The sequence below is a fragment of the Pezoporus wallicus genome, unplaced genomic scaffold (assembly GCF_028554395.1).
Source record: "Pezoporus wallicus isolate ANWC-B61680 ecotype Strahan unplaced genomic scaffold, APGP_CSIRO_Pwel_v1 contig_2132, whole genome shotgun sequence".
Classification (NCBI taxonomy): Eukaryota; Metazoa; Chordata; class Aves; order Psittaciformes; family Psittacidae; genus Pezoporus; species Pezoporus wallicus.
The window spans coordinates 1070220-1087984 of NW_026637551.1; the positions used below are offsets into that span (position 1 = coordinate 1070220).

Consider the following 17765-nt stretch of genomic DNA (forward strand, 5'->3'; position numbering starts at 1 on the left):
AGAAGATTAAAAGGAGACCAATCGTAAAAAAAATTGAAAATAAAAGGTAGTTAAATTAAATACCCAGCACATGCTACCTTGCACACATGAACGAAAGAAAAAAATCAGCAGGCAAAAGAAAAAGGAAGGAAAAAAAGGACTAAACCAATCTAAATATGAGCTAAGGCCAAAGGGTCAGTTGGTCACTGAAGAACTGAAAGCAATGATGAGCAGTGGACAGTGAAAAGGAGTGCAAACACTGGATGATTAGCAAAGGAAGCAATGGCATGTCTTTTTCTCTGTTTCGCTTCTACATACTTTGCTGTACATTTCCCAGACTCCCCAGATAGCTGCAGCACGTCAGCCACAGGATCCATTAACCAACAGTGCTCAAATACATGTAAGCATATTCACATCACAAAGGTGAGGGAAAAGACCATGCTGGTATCTAGGTTTTTAAAGCATTAAGATTACATGAGGGAAAGTTATGAGAATTAATTTTACTGTTTTGACAGCCATAACTCTATTCTCCACACAAACATATTCCTACCTTCTGATAATCCAAACCACAACAACACCCTTTAGCATGTGGATGTAGTCCCACAGAGCTACGTGTGGGCTCTTCAGAAAAGAGCCTATTGGACCTTTCCGTGTCACAATGTCTGGACTAAATGCACATACAGCATTCTGTCATGGATAAACAAGAACTGAGTAAACGCATGTTGACCCAACCACCATATAGATATTTTGCTTTTTACTTGAAACCACTGCACTCAAAATCCTGCTGAGATCATCACAGCATTCACAGTATCAAGTACCTCACTTGCACACATCTTTTCAAACTATTGATAAGTGACCAGATGGAAAAATTATTATGTGGTTGTTTATACCATGTCCTGTTGACTGCTGGTTATAACTACATTTATGAAACCAGCAAATACATATTTGAGACAGAAAAATGATTTCTCTAAAATGCCATCATTTTATTGTCGTAATGAAAGCGCAGATGCAGTGATGTATATTTGAATAATATACTTGGAGGCAAAATAGTCCCATGTTACTCACCTTGATCTCTTTCATGCCATGTCCGACTCCCCGCAGCTGGTGAATTTGGAGAAGGATAAAAGTCTCCTGTCGGGCTTGGCTCCATATTTTCATCTATGGAGATAGTTTTGGGTCTTTTGCTGTAATGTGAGATTTGGCAATGAATATGATACACAGCTACTAATGGAATATAGACTGCTTTGATTACAAGAAATATTTCAATAGAAAGTAAAATAGAAAGTAATTCAAATATGCAAAGCACAAAGAAAGTGGAGAGTAAAGCCTACATTAACTTAGATGATGTTATTTAATAATATGTAATGCAGGCATGTGCTTGCATTTTCCACATGATTTAATATTTCAAAGATGGCATGAATGGGTAACATAAAAGTCTACCAGCATTTGGCTGAACAAATGAGAAACCAGTTCCTGTAATGTACCAGTGAAAGGTTGTGTCATGAGAGTGTTGAACACTAGCAGAAACCACAAAAGCACTGGAAAACCATGACTGATAAAGGCAAACCAGGAACTTTTCTGAACATGTTGATAAGAAAAAAATGTAGTTTACTGTATTTCAGCAGTCAAAATTCTAAGCTTTTCAAAGACTTTTCATTTCAGAATATTTTAATTAAAAAAAAAAAAAAAGAAAAAAAGGCCCATATTTCAAGTCCGCTATATAAAATCAGTGGACACTTCAATGCCGTGGAGGGAGTGGAAGCTTCTTTTTAACAATATATACTGAAGCTGTTATGCTGGCTGCCATAGAAAACCAGTGTGAAGGTTTTAATGGTGGTGGTGGTATTATTGTTATTACTGTTGTTAGGACAACACTGTGAGAATTAACTCATGCATTTCTAAAATGTAGCAGGTGAAATGCCAAGCTGAAAATATAGTGGAACGAAATAGGGTATATGAGCAAAATAACTCAGAAGCACCAGACACTAGCAGAAAAACACCCTAGTCCCTAGCAGACTGTTAGACCCTATACCACTGTGCAGATATTTCCTGACTCACTGGGTTGGAGAAACATGGGTTAATGTGAGGTCCTACAGTGCTCACGATTTCATGGTACGTCGGACGGTTTCAGAAAACCAAGGGGCCCTAGGGGCATGACTGTACATGATTTGGGAGTCAGAAGGAAGGCACAGCAGGTTCTCCATCTCTGTGGCCCACCAACTGCTTCTGAGGGAGGGAATGTTGCCTCTTTTAGAGATGGGAGAAGTGAGCATGTCAAAGCAAGGAAGAAGGAGGTTCCTTGGATCAAACTGCCTGTAACAGGCACATGGAGACCCTTGAGAAAAAATAGAGGGCCTGTGACTACCCCACATGCTTCTCATTGTACCTACTGTGCTAGGAAATGCCCCTTGTAAGGGTGAGGCAGGAAATATACTTTCATGAGCTAGGGTGATGCTATGGATGAAGACATCTTTTCTTTATATACATGTTCTAATGCTTTTACTATAGGAAGCAGTATCTGCCCAACATATCTTTCAAAATGGAGGTCCAAGAGGTAGCCCTCTAAGACAGCCTTTGTGTGTGCAACTGCCCTGTGACTGAGCCCTGCCAGCAGGTTCCCAGCTGCTCGACCTTCCTGCAGCAGTTTCAGGATGAATAGCTGTTATCTTGGCAGATGATTCTGTGAACACTTCAAACCCTAACAAATATTATCAACTTCAATATCAACAGCAATGACAAGCAATAATGACACTGCTTCAAAATCTGAAACACAGATATTTGTATTTAGATTATGGTAACATACGTAGGCAGCCTAACTCACAAAATCGGAGGAAAATCATAAAATAGTTAGTTGTTGACAGTATTTGTGAATTGCTTGTCCTAGGCTATTAAACCTGGATTCACTTTAGGATTTATTTCAAATTTTTACCTGCTTGGTGGAGAGGACAAGGACCTCTGCAGATTTACACCCGAATTCATATCATGGTAATATGGCTGGCTCGGAAGCTCTCCAATTGGGAAATTCACTCCAGTTCCCTGGGTTATGGGTGCTGAAAAACACATCACCATAATAAGTCAAATACATTATTCTTTTTAGCCATCTTTTCATTTTTAACACTGGGAAAAACATAAAGATGTTACTACTTTTATCTAATTTCCTGCCTCTTTCAGAAACCAAGTACGCACAAGTTCTATCAATGTTTATATATCTAAAAAAATGAAGTATCTTCCCCAGTCCTAGAAATCCCTTAATAGTTATGCAGACATAATATATTTTTTGCATAATAGGTAACCTGGAATCATCAATATAAAAAAGGTAACACAAACGTCAGCACAAAGTCCAGCCTCCTGTAGAAGCAGTTTTGTAATCTGTGAGGCAGGGTTTGTAAGGATAGCTAATATTCATTAAAGAACTTGAACAAATAGAAAGAACAAACTTGGAGACACATAAACTCATTTTCCCTTAATGTTAACTCTTTTATATTAACAATAGTCTTCTGTGCTATCAATATGTTTTGCTGTCTCCTTTTTTCTTTCACCCAGTGCCACAGGTACTGCCCTGCATATGTATTTCTATATACAAACACATACACTCAATGTTATCTTCACCTCCTTACAAAGTCTGTGTACCGTACACCTTGGTATTTCAAGAATAAATTATATGTTACACATTGTGGAGTATTTACCTTTGTTCAGTGTCTGTGCATTCTGCATTTTAACTACCTTTGGCACTTAAAAGAATAATTGCATGTTGTGTAATGTATCTGAAGGCTTGTGTTTTTCCTGACAGTTAAAAGTACAACTCTGTTGCGGCTTGAGGTTAAACAAATTCATGGTGAGAAATCCCACAGAAACCACGTTCTTTAAAGCTTATTATTACAAGTATATTGTGTGTAATAGCTGCAGAAGGTACAATTTCATAACATAACTAAAATATTGATTCTGTTTTAATCTGAATGTCCTGATACTTTAAAATGTATTTAACCACCTGACAACTAAAATAAAGCTGTATTTCATACATCCTCAGCCTCCTACAGCAGAAAAGATGTATCTTCAGCAAGTACAAAATAGAATATGTCCTAACACTGCAGGACAGCAATTTTGTTGAAGGACTTAATATAATTTTAATGTTGTTGAATATTAATTTCTGATCACAGCAAATTAAATCACACGTTCAGCTTAAGCCTCACTATGTTAATTAAATTCTTCAAGCATCCTGACCTGGCATGAATTAATTCCTGTACAAAATTTGGACACTTTTGGAAACTTGTGCTTTACTGTTTTTTTTTCTCACCTCATCAGAAAAGGGATCTTTTCCCTGGATCTTTCTGTTGTTATAATGTTGGTATCATCACTGCAGACACTTCTAACTATAATTTTTAAGTTTGGGGCTGGGTTTTACTTCACTTCCTAATGATGTCTTAAGAGAAATACTTTAATAGTGTTGATACAGAGAAAAGAAGTGTTCAGAAAGCAGTGTCAAATGAAAATACGTGCTGGCTTTATGTCCTATTACAGCAAATTCTTAGGTGTCAACAAAACAGATCTTATTCACATGCATTCTGGGTTTTCTTTCTGCAATAAAAGCTTCACTTGACCTTTTATTTTTGTATTTTACCTTTTTTTATTTTTTTATGTTTATGTGCATAACACTTCTGATGCCAAAACAAGCAAATGTAATTAAAAACTCAATTACAGCCAGTACTACAAGTAAAAGAAACGCTAGCGTATTATAAATTAAGCCAGCCATCCTTTATATCCATGCTGTGATTTTTCTTTTTAAGAGCTACAAATTTAAAAACAGACTCAAAAAATTATCTGATAACTTGGCAAAATCCAAGGATGTGTAAGAGAACCTTAAAAAGCAGGAAGTCGGACAAATAGGCTTTATTACGTATGGCAATTTTACTGACATACCAGTCCATTAAGCTGTGCAGTGGGACACATAACAAATTGATTCGATCTTTAAATATTGAAAAGACAACAGAAGATTTCTGTTTATTTTATTAAAAACATGCGGGAGATGAACTGTGATACTGTGGTCAAAGATATGAATCTGCATGGTTATAGACATTTTCTATGCATCTCAAATCTTGGGAAGAAAAACAAACTTCCAGAAAAAAAAAACAAAAAACAACAAAACAAACAAATAACTTTTCTTGATTACAGCAGGCTTTGTAAATGATTACATGAAAATGATAACTTACTTCTGGACACCCTCACAAGTTCTGACACGTTGAAGACTCCAGATTTTACAAAACTATCCTCAAGGTACACTGAAAAAAATCACAATATCATAATCAGTGTAATAAGAAGATTAATAAGTAACTACAGACAGGCTTACACACCAGGTAACAACGTTATCAAGAGTCCCAGAACTATAATACACAGCCCAAAGTACACTGAAATGCAATCACACGATCTAATGAGAGCTGAAATTATGGGAGAGGAGCAAAAAATCTTGAAGAGATGTGAAAAAGCAAAATTTTCATGTGTGCATGAAAACTATCAGGCAATATAACGATTCGGAAAATGTCTAAAATCAAATGCCTTTTATCAGTATCTTCAATTGTTACATTAGTATTTAACTAAGGATGGTATCAGTGGGGCTAATTGCACCATAGAACAGTCCTGCCCTTGCAAAAACATTTCTGTTAAACAGATTTTTACTTAACTCTTACCCTGCTGATAGTGGCTTTACCACCTCCATTACCAAATCACCATGTCTGAGGCAGATGAGGAGTTTACTATTATTTCCCACAAAAGTAGGAACTGGGCAAAACAGCTGAGCTCTTCAGTGGTTGGGGTTTTTTTGTATGAATGCTGAATCATGTATCTAGAAACCTATGTTAAAGAAACTATCTCTTATTTGGTTTGTATTGTTTGCTCATTCTAAGATAAATGTATATGATATAGTTATCCTACCATGAAATTCAGGCACAAATTGGAGTACTGCAGTGAACAATAGCTGATAATCAAGACTTAGCAATGTAACTAGATAACATTATAAAAAGGGAACTGAGAAAGCCAGGTTTCTGTGTAAGTCTTATGTCAATAATCACTGCATAAGCTGACCTGACTAAATTTGGGATTGCATGACATCACAGTCCTTCCAGGTAGGAATGAGAATAATTTACCAACATAAATATTTAGATCTATACTTGGTGCACATTTCTGCTCCACAGTATTACTTTCTTATTTGCTTTAATGTGAGATGATGCACTATGAATTTCTTACTGTGTTTTCTCTGCTCTCTTTTCTGAATGAACACAGTTGATTTTTTTTTTCTTTTGAAAATACACTGTCAATTTTCTGTTTCAAATGCTTGAATGAGTAAAAGCACTCTAAATGTCAAAAAAAAATCAAACAAATAATGCACCTTCTGGAATATTTACTGATTTGGAAAAGAATGGTTCAGTACTATTCTCTTTAGGTTTCTTTAGGCAATTACTGCTTTCATCTTCAAGTAATTTAAGAAAACACTGCCATTATAATCAGAAAAGTGACTGTAAAAGCAGTACACTTCACTTTGAGAGATCTGTCCTTGGTACATCTGGAGAAAGCTCTACTTACTTTCCAGGGTTAGTGAGGGCAGAGGTAAAAAGAGCAGTTTTCACTGCTTACTAATAATTTTACTAGGCCCACAGAGCCACCTTGTGCAGCACCTCTGATCTTCTAGGTGCAGGTATAAACACAGGTATAAACAGAGCACCTAACAATTTAAACTGAAACAATGTGAGTGCATGGAACTGAGCACACTTCCTGACATTTCTATTATGAGGGTTATGCTGTTACACCTATACATGAATGTCAGCCTTTCCCAACTGAAAAGCCAATCCAGGAGCAAGTGCAGTGGGCATGCAAAGCACCACAGGCCCATGGAATCATCCTGAATAATGTTACGCCAATGCCACCATCTTCTCATCTTCCAGTCAAAATCACTTCACAGGATGTCTCTGCATGTGTTCATTTCCACTAGAAGTTCTGCAGATCTCCTTCTCTTATTTCTTTACTTCCCTTCACATTACTCTCCATCTAATTTTCAACAGCTTCTTTCCATGCCCATTACTTTTTCCTCTCCTATAGTCCTTTACATATATTTTGCCAGCATCTCTGCAACCTTACCCATCTGCAGTTGTAACTAGTAACAGCCTTTCATCTTCTGCATTCTCTTGCATCTTTTCTCCATGTATTTGTGTGGATGAAAACATGGCATGGCTTCTCAAATATTTCTTCTTTATTTAACATAACTTGGTGTACCCACACCATAAAAAATTGCATAGAGTTAATGTTTCTTTTTCACTTCTTTCTCAGTTTTCATTTTTTAACCTAAGAATGGGCAAACTGGATGAACACTAATAATTTCTCTGACAACAGCAATCTTTCCCTTCTCTGACTATTTCCTCCAGCAGGAGAAATCTGCAGTAGTACATGAAGGAAGATTTCCCAAGAAAAATTTGGTTTCTTGGTTTTAGCTGGCCTGCAAGCAATGTGTGGCTTGAAGCCAGGGTACAAACATGGAGCCAGCTCTGGAGCTGGTAATGCGACAAGACTGAACTTCTCTGCTGATTATCTAAATACCACTACTTTGAAGCACAACTTCCCTCATTCAAGTTAGGCTAGCTTCAGAGATACAACCAAGTGTAGACTGGTCAAGCTATAATTACAATAAGAAAAAGCCCCAAGGCTCATATTCATAGAAAGTTCCCATGTATGATTTTATACGTAAGAGCACATATGGATACATGTATATGTACACACAGACACAGATGTTTAATCTTCAGCCTTCTCTCATGAACTGTCAGGCTTTTGTTACTGGCAATACTGAGAATACCCACATAACACAAAAATCAATCTGATCTAATGCATTTGTCTTCTTGTAATAATGAAATGGAAGCAGGGAAAAATTCTGCCTTGAGTGGTACCACTACTTATCAGCTCCTCACAAAAGGATGCATTGTTGACTGATGGATCACTGTCCTTCACCCAGGTTTCACCCTGCCTTGGATGGTTCTAACAGGGAAGGTGGATTCCAGTGATGCTTCTGAGTGTAGAAAAATAAACACAGTATGTTCAGTTCCAGCACCAGTGAAACTCAACTGGTCAGGAAAAAAATCCACGGTGAGGGTATTACAGAACTGTTCTTGGCTCCCAGCTGTGCAATAAGAAAATGTTCTGTGCCATTAAACCACTGTAATTTGTTGCAGAAATAGGCACTCTACAAATGATAAACAGCAAGACAGTATACAGCAGGATAACAGTATACGACATTCTGACTTTATGGTGTGAGAAACTGGCTTTTACCTTGAGAAGCTGATCTCCCTACTTAATAAGAGTTAAATTCATATTCACATTATCACATTGCATGCAACAAAAAAATATGTGGTAATATTCCATACAGTGTAGCTTTTAGTGGTTTTTTTTTTTATTAAGTATTCCCTAATGCACTGCCTGCATTTATATGTTAAAGAGCCTTAAATTAGCATTCATAGTGTGTGATTCTGATCTGCTCAGTACAGAAACTAATGCGCTTGATAACAGTCTATTGTTGTATTCCTTATAGGGGATTTACTGTATCTTTTGATGGTCATGATAACACTTTTCTGTCTTTATTGTTCAAACCTAATGCAGGCACTGAGTACCATCACGTTCGAAGACCATCTTACGACACTCCCTGAAATACCTTTCGGTAATTGTCATTACACTTAAAAATCTGAGTTCTAAAACAAAAGATCACTTCTGCTAGAAACACTATAGTGCAGTTCTATATGAACAGTCAGTAACTTCCAAAATCCATGAAAAAGGATTTTTCTGTATTTCCTTTCAGGTTTTGTACAGGATCAGCATAAAAATCTGCCTTCTGTCCTTACATTTATACAGACTCAGTTCTGAAAAAATACATTTTCCAAACAATACTACAATGACCAGACCAGTGTCATCAGAATTAAATGCAAACAGGTTAAGCCTAACAGCAATTCTGATCAAGCTTCCCCTCTTACAGTCAGTAACAGGAGAAACCTTCAGTAATGCCTTCAACTGCAGCAGTTCTTCTGTCTGAGTCCTTATATATATTTTCCATTCTGTTCCTATGATATAACTTCAAGAGCTTCAAGTATAACTTTTAATCATGCTAGGACTTTAAAATGGAGGGGGGAGGGAAAGTTGTTTGAACCTACTGAAAAATATTTTCAGTTTGCACTAACATGTAACGTAAAGGGCTTGTTCTCACATTACTTAAAAGCTTACCAGTGACGTCTGGCTTGACAAATCTTTAACCAGGCTTTTTTATGTCTTCTGATTTCATTGTATTTTTATGAATAGAACGTCTGTTTACATTCTGTTGCATATTGACTAGTGCCAAAACATAAAATTGCTTCCTGGCATCATTAAACATCTAGTTTTTTCACTGATACAACCTTGATTTTGAGCAACTTGCAAAACAGGAGTAAGGATCCAATCAGTGGAGGAAACAATTTGCATTACTGTACTTTTTTGTATATTTGGATATTTATTTTGGATATTAAGTCTACTTACTTTTGCAAGTGAGACAGGTTCAACATCTGTCTAAGATACTGTGAGAAGAGAGGCTGGAAGCTTCCGTACAAAATACTAGCAGTGAGCTAGTTATGCAACTTACTGTTCTTGGTGCTCCCACAGGTTGGTTTGACTTCTGAAACTGCTACAGTTGAAGACTAAATCATTTCGCCTTATAGCTTCTTTTGTTTGAGTCTTTCAAAACTGATTTTTTAAGGATCAGCTCTTGCTGCTCTCTGCAATACCTGACTTCTACAGGAAGCTCTTTAATATCAGCAGGAATCCTAGTGGCATAGAGCTACTATTCACAGTCAGAACTGGTAGTGAGAACTTAGTCTCACACTGTCATACATATAGTCATCATACTTGCAGTTTGTTTTCTTACTGAATGCATTTTGAAGCCACTATCTTAAGAAGACTACCAGAAACAGGTTCCCACTAAACCAGAATTATAGGCAGTTAAAGGTGGATAAGATGAGCCAAGCAATGACAAAGATTTCAGCAGTAATGTAATCTAAAACAGTTGAACTAAGATCTGTCCAGATAATGAGGCTAGTCTGGTTGCTGCACAATAGTTTGTTTTGGTTATTTTTTTCTTGAAAGTTGCAATCCCATTGTAACTGGGACATGAAAAAAATATGTTGCAAAAAGATACCCTGGCTCCACTGAACTTTTTAACACAGTAACTAAGTAACTAAGAAGCTGCCTGTGCCATTTTCAAAAAGAAGAGATTTTCAATAAACTCAAAGTAATAACCAGAACTATAATATCCTTCAATGCTGGAGTAATTTATAGAAGTAAACACCTGCTTTAATAGACTATGGAATACACATACAGGAATCCAAATAGTCAGTTACCCAAAACCTCGCAAGAAACACAAAGTAAACATGAATGCTTTCTGCCTTTCACTCCAGGAGGTCTCATGTTATATACAAACTACAGCCAAGATTTAAAAATAGATTGGGGAAGCTCTAAATTTTTAAGCTGCTACAGAACTAGCAGGTACCAAAGAGGAATTTTCTGGTGCCAAAGTAGATTTCTGGAATTCTAACTGGTAATGTAAGAGGTATTAGTAAATTCTTGTGCAAATAAACAACAACAAAAAAAAAAACTGCACTCACCATTGAACACAATGGCATCAGAAGAAAACATGACATCAGAAGTAATCACAGAATAATTTATTTGTACTTTAAGTTCACATGGAAGGATAGTTAATGCAAATGAAAATTCAGAGGTAATGCTAAGCCAGTAGCAATTACCCACACCAGATTTCAACCAGTACACAATGCCAAAAACTCTTCCTCTTGGAAAAAGAGGCTGTATGATCTGTACAGGCTTCTGATTGTTGAGATAGCGCAGCTGCACACTGTCCTCAGAATGCCCCACCTGGCTCAGGGCTGAGAGGCTGACAAGGAAGAGCATCACCTCTCAATCACTGGCATTACTAATTCATAGAGCATTTGGGAAAGGGAGAACTCCACAGAAAATCAAGCCCTGACCAAACCCAACCCTGTTTTACTTGAAGATCACTATCTGAGATGGCATGGCTGCAGGCATATGGGAAACAGCAAGCATTTGAGAATATCTACTCCCATGCTGAAAAGGCAATGTGAATATATGTTTGTTCAAACACAATTCTGTCTGAATCCCCAAACTGCTGGTATGGCATCATTGCTTCCAGAAGAAAAGCCACTTACAACGACAAGGACAGGAAATATCTCTTCAATTCCTATTAATTAGGGGGCTAATTCCCCATCCACAAGAGGATAACTGGCAATACAGTAAAATAACGAAACCATCTGTGTTCTGAGTCATTCAAAACTTAGTCATTTGCTTATTGCATTTCCAAAAGACAGCAAAGGTTGAGAACACGTTACTCTTCAGAGATTATTTCTGAAACTATACATTCTGCAAACTGAAATACCTCTATCCAAATCAGTCATATATAGGCAAATTTATTGCACATTACTTAGAGTTTGATCCAAAAAGAATGTTCTCCTTATGGCTGCTAGCCCATATGAAAGCACAAAAAAGCCTTTGGGGCTCTACAGCTGCAAGAAAGATTTGCATATTTAGAGACAGGTGAGGCTGGTTGCAAGCTTTTTGGCAACACCTTCTTTAATTAGTAAAAAAAAATAAAAATTAATAGATGGTGATTTCACTCAAGCCTTCTTTGGAAATGGTTCCCAGAATAAAATTTCTGATTAAAACAGAAGGGTAAAACCAATTCCAGAGCAGTGCAGCTGGGGATGGGGATTCACACACCTATGCCTCATTCAGATTAAGGATTTTCTCACTAGATGGATTCCCTGACAACATATCACAGGTTACTGTGGGGGAAAAAAGAAAGAAAACAGTGAGAATGAATGAAAGGTGAAGAGATAGTTTCTCAACCTCCCTGTCTAAAAATGTGTCACCCCATAGAAATAAGGAAATAGTCGTCAGCACAAAGGCTCAAAACAAAGACATCTTCAATCCTCATTCAGCTCTGACTGATGTTATAGAGTTTGCAAGTTTATATGAAAATATTCCTTTGACCAGCCAAACAACTGGTGTTAAATAGTTGTTTAGCATTGTTAATGCTGTTAATTTATATTGTTAATATAAATAAATAAAGTCTGCCAAGCTGCAACCTCATACCAACGGCAGATAGTAACTAACTTTATTAATATAAAACAATTGTGGCCAGTAGGCAGTAACTAAGGGAAAAAAAAATAAAGCAGAACAAAACCTAGAAAATCGTCTACTAGAAGAACTGGCTTGTAACAGTTGTACCACTGGAGAACAAATTGTTATGGCTGCTGTCAGTATCATTAGCTTACTAGTAGTTCTAGATGTTTTTCTACTCACCTTCATAATTTTCTTATGCCTAACAGATGAACTTACTGAAAGATCACTCATTCTAGTACATATCCTCCTGCACCTTTGTAGGTATTTCAAGACACACATGTTCAGGTAGGCTTATTTTTACATTTTCTTTAGCTACATAAAAGACCTACAGGACTTGCAGGAAGCAAATAATGCAACATTACACTGAAACCGCCACACTTCAAAAGCCTGACTTCAGCAGTAGCCCCGAGCAGATGACCAGCAGAATAGTAAAAAGCAGAGCAGGCCAGAAGTGTTTGTTGGTTGGATTTTTTGACTGATAGTGTGCAAGGCTGCAAGTATTTTAGCTTTTAAAACTTACCATGCAGGTGAGCCTCTGTCTGTTTAGTCATCCTCAATGGATCCACAAACACATCCATTCTCTCTTTGAAACCATGTAAACTTTTAATAAATAACACCGTGCTAGCATAACATAAACTTTTAGATTCCAGGAACTTAATGAGTGATGCGGACAACAGCAGTGTTCGAACTCATGTAAGTTCAGTTCAGCTCAGCTCATCTATCTGTCTGGAATTTACATAGCTATCCCTGCAGAGAAGTGACCTTTACAACCCAGCTCTCAGAAAAGCAAGTTTCATTCTTTAGAAATATACCAGATGAAAGTTATTGAAAAATAAAACTTAGAGATGGATATCCCTGGATTTTGATATAAAAACTACATACCGCTTTCACCACAAGTAGCACCATCTTAGTACTGTGTTATGTTATCAAAGTATTCAATGTATTTTTAGGAACATATTGTAAAGAATTCCAGCAAGTACTGTTAATATTCTTTTGTTTGGCAAGTGACATTGCCCTCTCTCCATGGTTAAGACAGCAAATTACCAGACCACCTAAAGAATGCAACAGTCTAGCCAAACCTAGAAAAACCCACTTTTAACACCAGCAATTTTGCCAACTCAGTTTCCAAAGCCCTCTTCCTTGGCAATGTCTTTGAGAAGGTAGTGGCATACAAAAGCTAACAGCACCTATCCCTTGCCAGAGCTCTGGCTCCTTGACATACAGGCATGAGACCAAAATAGGATAGAACAAACCCTCCTGGCGCTGCCAGTCAAAGTGCTCCTGGACTGGGACTGAAAACAAACCTCAGAGTGGGTATCCTCTGAGGCTCTGACAGAAGTGACTGCCTGGTTCTAATAAGACTCATGTGAAGTTTAATAAGAAAGAATAGGACAGCAGTCCTTTCCCCAGACAAGCTGAATGGAGCACAACTCCCTCTCGTTCTCCTGCACAGCCTAGAAGTCCTGTATTCTGCAGTTCCACAAACCTCAACACGTTCTCCCTGCCAGTCTAACCCCAAGACAGTATTACACAGGAAAGCTAAATGATGCTAGAAGTTCATGTATCCTCAAATATACAGATGACATTCAATTATGCCTCTGCTTAAATGAAGGGTTTCAAGGGAAGCAAAGCGCAGCTTCCATTTTCTGTCCCCACTTGGCAGCAGATAAAGGAGTACTACTACCAGAAGAAACTCCAAAGCATGAGAAAGCATTATGCTCAAATTTCAAGTAGAACGCTTCAGAATGAAATCAGCAACTGGATTTATCTGCCCTTTATATCCCTCTATCTTCTGGGACACTGGAGTTTGTTAAACATAAGGGCATCTTGTCTTGCCCCACAAGGCTGCCAAAATAAAGCTCTGTTTCTGGCAGTAATACTGGACCTCAGTCGAGTAGCTTGGGGTTAAGACTGGGCTCATTACAGGATGTAATCCTCAGCAGTGAATATGTACTTCCACCTTCATCCTCCAAATGCTAATTGGTATTTTAGAAACAGAATTTTAAAACATGCCTTCAGCTTCCCAAACCCAGAGACTACAAAGGATCTTTCGAAATGATAAGGGGTAATGTATTTGGCTTTCCTCGCACTCACAAATAGAGATATTCTAAAACAAAAATAAATGCTCTATAGCTAAATGCTCCAAATTTTACAAAACTGTGATTATCTGTGAGGAAATTTTGCAGGCTTTGCTTAGGTGTAAATTTACCATTGTGCATTTTTAAACCTCTATCCTAAACAATATATGTCACAAATTTAATAGAGAAATAAAAGCTTACTCATCCCACACAGTTTGGAAAGAGCGTGGAAGCCTATAGCCAAAAACATATCTGCATCTTCCAAAAACATATCTGCATCTTCCATTATATGTTTCTGGTTTTTATATTACAGAAATACAACTTTTTGTATAATGATCTAAGATGGTTCTCCCACTTTCGTGTATTCACATGTAACACACATGATGTTTGACAATACAAAGTATGATGATATTTTGATCATATGCATAGTACAAAACTGTACAGTCACAATGCAGTCTGTTTCCCTTAATTTTTTGACAGATCCAGAAAGTATCAGTCCAGCATTACACAATTACTTTATGGTCAGAGTGGGGTTCATTTTGCATTTAGGAAAAGAGCAAACTGAGTTAGTTGCAGCTTATTTCAAGAGAACCACTTCTGAGAAATAAAATTAGAAGATGCAGCATGATGGTGGTGGCAGGAGTCACGCCTTGCTCATTGAGAAGTGATAGTATGGCTGTCAAACTTGTTTATCTTACCCCAACAACACTTCTTGAAAAACAAAGATTTACAAGATTTACTAGCACAGCCCAATTGATTAGAAGGACAACTCCATGAAATACAAAGAATCTCTGGTCTAAACAGTGTGGCATGTTTTTTATTTCCTCTTTACTTTTTATTTTTAGAGAACCGTTGAAAGGACTGTTTATACTGACATCTCTCCCCAAAAGTTTCAAATGTCACTAGCATGACCCACTAACAATGTGTTCAAAAACTGTTCTAAGCTGATATGAAAAATAATAAATGAACATATTTGCATTTTACAGTGTATGTATAAAATAAAGAACTTCACATCTCAAACTTTAGAGGTAGGTCAGTTATGTTTTGTCCAAGATAAAATAAAAATTATAGCATTTGAAAACTTTTATAAAAGTAATTTGGGATATTGTTTCCTTACTCCTCTGCCCATTCTTACTTACAAAATTGTAAAAACCATGAAGTGAAAAAAAGAATTCCTTAGATTAAACAAATGTTGATGAAACCGCAATTGTATCATTGCCAGCTTGAAAGTACTAAAGTAATCACAGCTTGTCCTGATTATATGTACTTATGCGTGCAAAATAGGTTGCTGACCAATATGCTCTTTTTAACTATTAACAGTAGTATCTTTGTTCTCAAACAATGTTAGATGCACATGTTCTGGAACTTATATTTACCTGGTGGATTCTTGGCAGGATCATTGCGGCTTGGACTTCCTGGTTGTCCAGAATCTATAAAGAAATGAAAGAAATGTTTCATTAATTTGTTTTGAAAGTATCTCACAACCTTTAATACACTCCTTCAGTATTACATTAATACTTAACTTTGTTCTTTAAAGGTCATTTCCCTGATTTTCTACATGAAGGCATTATTGAAGAAACACTGTATGTAACCCATTTTGTGCAGAAGCAGAAACATTGTGAAGGATGCAATGATCCTAGTAAGAGGAACTCATAGATGACTGAATAAGGACAAGAGAGACATTCAGGTAAACACTCAAGTTGTAAACACCTCTACAAGGGTACCTTTTCATTCCTTCTCCCTCCATCCCCCAAACATAATATTGCATAATCAGCAAAGCAGAAGTAGTTTCTTCTGAAGCATTGAGCAGAAAGATCTAATGGATTAGGCAACTAATGGCGCTTGCAGTGATAAGTCCTGTTTCTTTACACTTTCCTTAAAGCAGAAAGGCCTACATTGCTTCCACAGACTCAGGACTGCATTGAAGGTAGGACTGTCAATTTTAATACAATATAGGCTTTGTGTTCCTAGTCTGTGAGAACTGTCGTTGCGAAATGAAGATTATGTAACCTAAAAACTAACAAAATCCAAAACCTGTAGACTTTGAAGAGTGTTCTTTTCATGATACATGCACTTAATAAATCAAGAGGAGAACACAATTTGATGTTAACAAACACATTAAATAATAAATATTCATAAAAGGACTTGCTTTTAAAATTTTCTACTTTTTGCTGCATTCCTAAACCAGTACTATAACAAAATAATATAACAGAAACCTGCTTTACAGCAAGAAATTGTTATTAGCAAAGTAAAACATGACAGACACTCTTGTACGTCATGAGAATAGGAAATTAAATGAAACACAGCCATTCGTTCTGTATACAGGTATCAGGGAGGTTGTGAATGCTCCATCCCTGGCAGTGTTCAAGGCCAGGTTGGACGAGCCCTTGGGTGGTATGATTTAGCGTAAGGTGTCCCTGCCCACGGCAGGGGGGGTGGAACTAGATGATCTTAAGGTCCTTTCCAACCCTAACGATTCTATGATTCTATGATCTAAAACTGGAGCAGTTTTACAGTCTAAATTTAAAATACCATTTTTTAAATGTATCAGTGCTTGTTAGTAACATATGACCACCAAAATATTGCATTTTAGCAATGCAGAAATTGCTACTACCAAAAGGGCCCCAGAGGGAAGTCAAAGTTCTTGAATTCATTGCTGCTTACAGTGTCTAAATTGAAGAAAAAAGCATTAAAAAGGAGAAAAGTACATATCAATACAAACTTGTCCTTCAATCCTCATCACTTCTTCTTAAAGCCTGTGTAGCCCTCAACCTAGAATGAGATTCCCTCCACCTGCTACAAGTTCTGTTACCGTCTATTACATAGCTTAGCAAACATAGCTTGACACACATATCTTTCAAGCAGTTTAAATTAACACAAGGTTGATTCTACAGAATATATTATCTATGATGGAAATCTATTTCACAGTTCAAGTTCTACTGAATTCATCTGTCACAGAAGACAAGCATCAGGGGATCTACCAGAATACTGGAAGATCAAAGCACAGGTGAAAACCAGTCCTGATGATACCAAAAAAATGCAACTACGTTTTCCAATACAGAATGAAATCGCTCTTTCACATAATAAAATACACACTGGATGGTGAATTTCACATGAAATTTCCTCTGTCTTCCTCTACTCTGGGTAGGAAGAATGAAGGGCAGGCTTGACAGTCAGATTCTGCACATCCCATGGTTTAGGCCCTTGGTACTCTTGAAAGAGTCCTACTGTATGGCACAATATGTAGCCATTCAGCATGCTTGTTTCTTTTCATGGTAAGACACAACACACCCCTTTAAAAAATCAAATCACATTAATTTGAAAATTCCATCAGCTATAAGAATGCTAAAAATACAATGCTGCTCTGTATACGGACCTTCATCTGGATGTCCTTCCTGAGCTGCAGTGGGAAGGTTCACCCTGCAGGGGGTGAACTTTAATATTGTTCTAATAGACATTCTCTGCTTCTGCAAACTACACATATAATTATTGAAATTATGATTA

General features: G+C 37.1%; 1 protein-coding gene across 15 annotated transcripts in view; it reads right to left on the reverse strand.

Moving 5' to 3' along the window:
• NFIB (nuclear factor I B) overlaps nt 1-17765 on the reverse strand; it is a 167242-nt gene that overhangs the window by 50961 nt on the left and 98516 nt on the right. For all 15 annotated transcript variants that reach the window (XM_057406263.1, XM_057406262.1, XM_057406270.1 and 12 more), the window contains exons 3-6: nt 15638-15691; nt 5187-5255; nt 2909-3029; nt 1045-1163 (exon numbers count right to left, since the gene is read on the reverse strand). In XM_057406263.1, coding sequence (XP_057262246.1) covers nt 1045-1163; nt 2909-3029; nt 5187-5255; nt 15638-15691 — 363 coding nt within the window. The remainder of the gene's footprint in view (nt 1-1044; nt 1164-2908; nt 3030-5186; nt 5256-15637; nt 15692-17765) is intronic.